This window comes from Buceros rhinoceros, unplaced genomic scaffold (assembly GCF_000710305.1).
Source record: "Buceros rhinoceros silvestris isolate BGI_N320 unplaced genomic scaffold, ASM71030v1 scaffold19984, whole genome shotgun sequence".
NCBI lineage: Eukaryota > Metazoa > Chordata > Aves > Bucerotiformes > Bucerotidae > Buceros > Buceros rhinoceros.
The window spans coordinates 5,825-7,978 of record NW_010409055.1 but is presented as its reverse complement, the minus strand read 5'-3'; the positions used below and the strand labels follow the sequence as shown (position 1 = coordinate 7,978).

Genomic DNA, 2,154 nt, shown 5'->3' with positions numbered 1-2,154 from the left:
AGCGTTCGTGTCCTGGGGGGTGAGGTGTGGATTCTTTTGGCCGTGCGTGGCCGAGGCATGGCCCGGGGGGTTGCTCCTGGCCTGCTCGACTTCGGGCAGAGATCTTGACAAGTCCGGCTTCCAGCTCAGTCCACCGTCCCGCTCGCCGCTGCTCCCTGCGCCGAGGGACAGGCTGTCTGACTCCAGGCCTGGGGTGGAGCTGGCCCTGGGCAGAGACCTCGATCTGCTCCGCAGAGAGCTCGTGTCCTCTTCAGCGTGGTCAAGGGAAGAGCCAGCCTGCAACCTGCGGTGTCCCACAGCCTCGCCCCGGGGCTGGGGAGCTGTCAGCGAGGAGCAGAGGTTTGGGGTGGAGACGTTGAGCCCATGGTTTATGATGGTCTGGAGCTTGTGGTGAGGATTCTTGTAGGGCTGGAGGCAGATGGAGGGCATGTAGCCGGTGCAGCCGTTGTATCTGAGTGGGGAGGATGGAATGGGACAGTGAGAAGAACCTTCTCCCAGCTCAGACCAAGGGGAGGGAACAGAGCACCGGGGAAGCAGGCGAGGACTCGGCCCAGGGCTGTCCACAGGGCATGAGGAAGGGGAAGACCATCCCCAGCCCCGGGCACTCAGCTCGGTTCTGGGGGGGCTCCTCTGCACCCCGCCTGGGGAGGAGCAGGCGAGGAGCACCGGCAGCAGGGAACCGGCTCCTCTCACTCTGGGGGGTGAGAGCATCGGAAAAGCCTCCTTACCGGATCAGCCACCAGCCATCCTCGGATCTCCTGACCACCTCCACCACGACACCGCTGTTGAGCGAGAGCTCGTCCGTCTTCTGAGCCTCATAGGCCCTCCTGACGAAGTACAGGCTGCCTGCGGAGAGCAGGGAGGGTCGGGTTTGCCTTGAGGAGACAACGCCTCCGTCCCCATGAGGGACCAGCGCGGCAGCCCCAGGGAGCAAGCGGGAGCTGCAGGGAAGCGTCCCTGTGCGTCACCGATCTGCTCAGGGACCCGCAGCTGGTGGCAGAGCTCAGCACGAGGGCCAGAGCTCCAGGCACTGGTTAAAGTGGTGGGTTTTGCAGGAGGACTGTGATGTCCAGGGGTCAGGAGAAGACTTACCTTCCTCGTTTGAGCTCAAGGCGTTCTGGATATCCTTGTAGATGTCGATCTCCTCTAGGTACGAGGCTGGGAACCAGGCTATCTGCTTGTCTGCATTTTCCACCAGCCACCACCCTGCAGCAAACAGCAAAAAGAAAAAGGGTTCAACAGCCTAAAAGTAGACAGACACTTGTAATCCCCAGGTGGGGGCTGCTCTGCCACAGAAGGCAGGAGGATGCTGCCGAGAGAAGCGAGGCCGTGCTGACACTGTTCTCTCCTCCCCGGCACAGCCGCGATGCCACTGACGTGACCCCGAATCAACCTGCGCCGTCCCTCCCTGAATCCGAGGAGCCCCCGGCGCACGTACCCGACAGGTCCTTGATTAGCACTTCCACAATGTCCTTCTGAGCGACTTTGAAAGTCTTGTTCTTCGTGTCTTTGGTTTCAAAGGTCTCGATGCATCTGTAGCTCTGGGACACCTGCGGGTGGGTGATGGAGGGGAGCGGGTTTTTCTTTTCCCCTCCCATTTCCGATGGCATGATCACAACACTGGAATGTAAAGTTTAATATCAGCTTACTGAAATCTCACAGGGAAGGTCGAGTTTAGTGTTAATTTTGGTGGAATCGTTGATGCAGGAGGCTAAGAAAAGCTGAGGTGTCAGAAAGGGGCAGTGAAGCGTTGGGAGGATGTCCCTGCCCAGCTGCCCCGGGGTGTTACTGCTGTTTCTCTTCTTCCCATATTCTGTAACGTTTCTGTTTCGTGAAGACACGTACAAACCAAACCACGCCTTTGATTTCATACCTGTTCTCCGGAAAGGAAGGATCCAGGTCTTGGGTCTGTGCCTCGAAGAACTGAATCACATCTTCACCCTGGGAGATTTCAGCATCTGTCTTCAGCAGCTCCTGGCAGTAAGTTCCCAGCAGTTTCAGTGTCTCCAGGCACCTGCTCAGCTTCCCACCCTTCCTCGGCTTCACGTTCACACCTTTAAAACCACAAGAGCGGAGCTGGTGTCAGACAGCCACAGATCTGGGTGCCTGGGGAGCAGCCAGGACACGGGGTGCCCTCACCTACCCCCTTCCCCA

General features: G+C 59.0%; 1 protein-coding gene across 1 annotated transcript in view; it reads right to left on the bottom strand.

Moving 5' to 3' along the window:
* Positions 1-125: 125 nt before the first annotated feature.
* NOXO1 (NADPH oxidase organizer 1) overlaps positions 126-2,154 on the bottom strand; it is a 2,740-nt gene continuing 711 nt past the window's right edge. The window contains exons 3-8 of the mRNA XM_010135112.1: positions 1,874-2,054; positions 1,439-1,620; positions 1,093-1,206; positions 729-846; positions 298-451; positions 126-155 (exon numbers count right to left, since the gene is read on the bottom strand). Coding sequence (XP_010133414.1) covers positions 126-155; positions 298-451; positions 729-846; positions 1,093-1,206; positions 1,439-1,620; positions 1,874-2,054 — 779 coding nt within the window. The remainder of the gene's footprint in view (positions 156-297; positions 452-728; positions 847-1,092; positions 1,207-1,438; positions 1,621-1,873; positions 2,055-2,154) is intronic.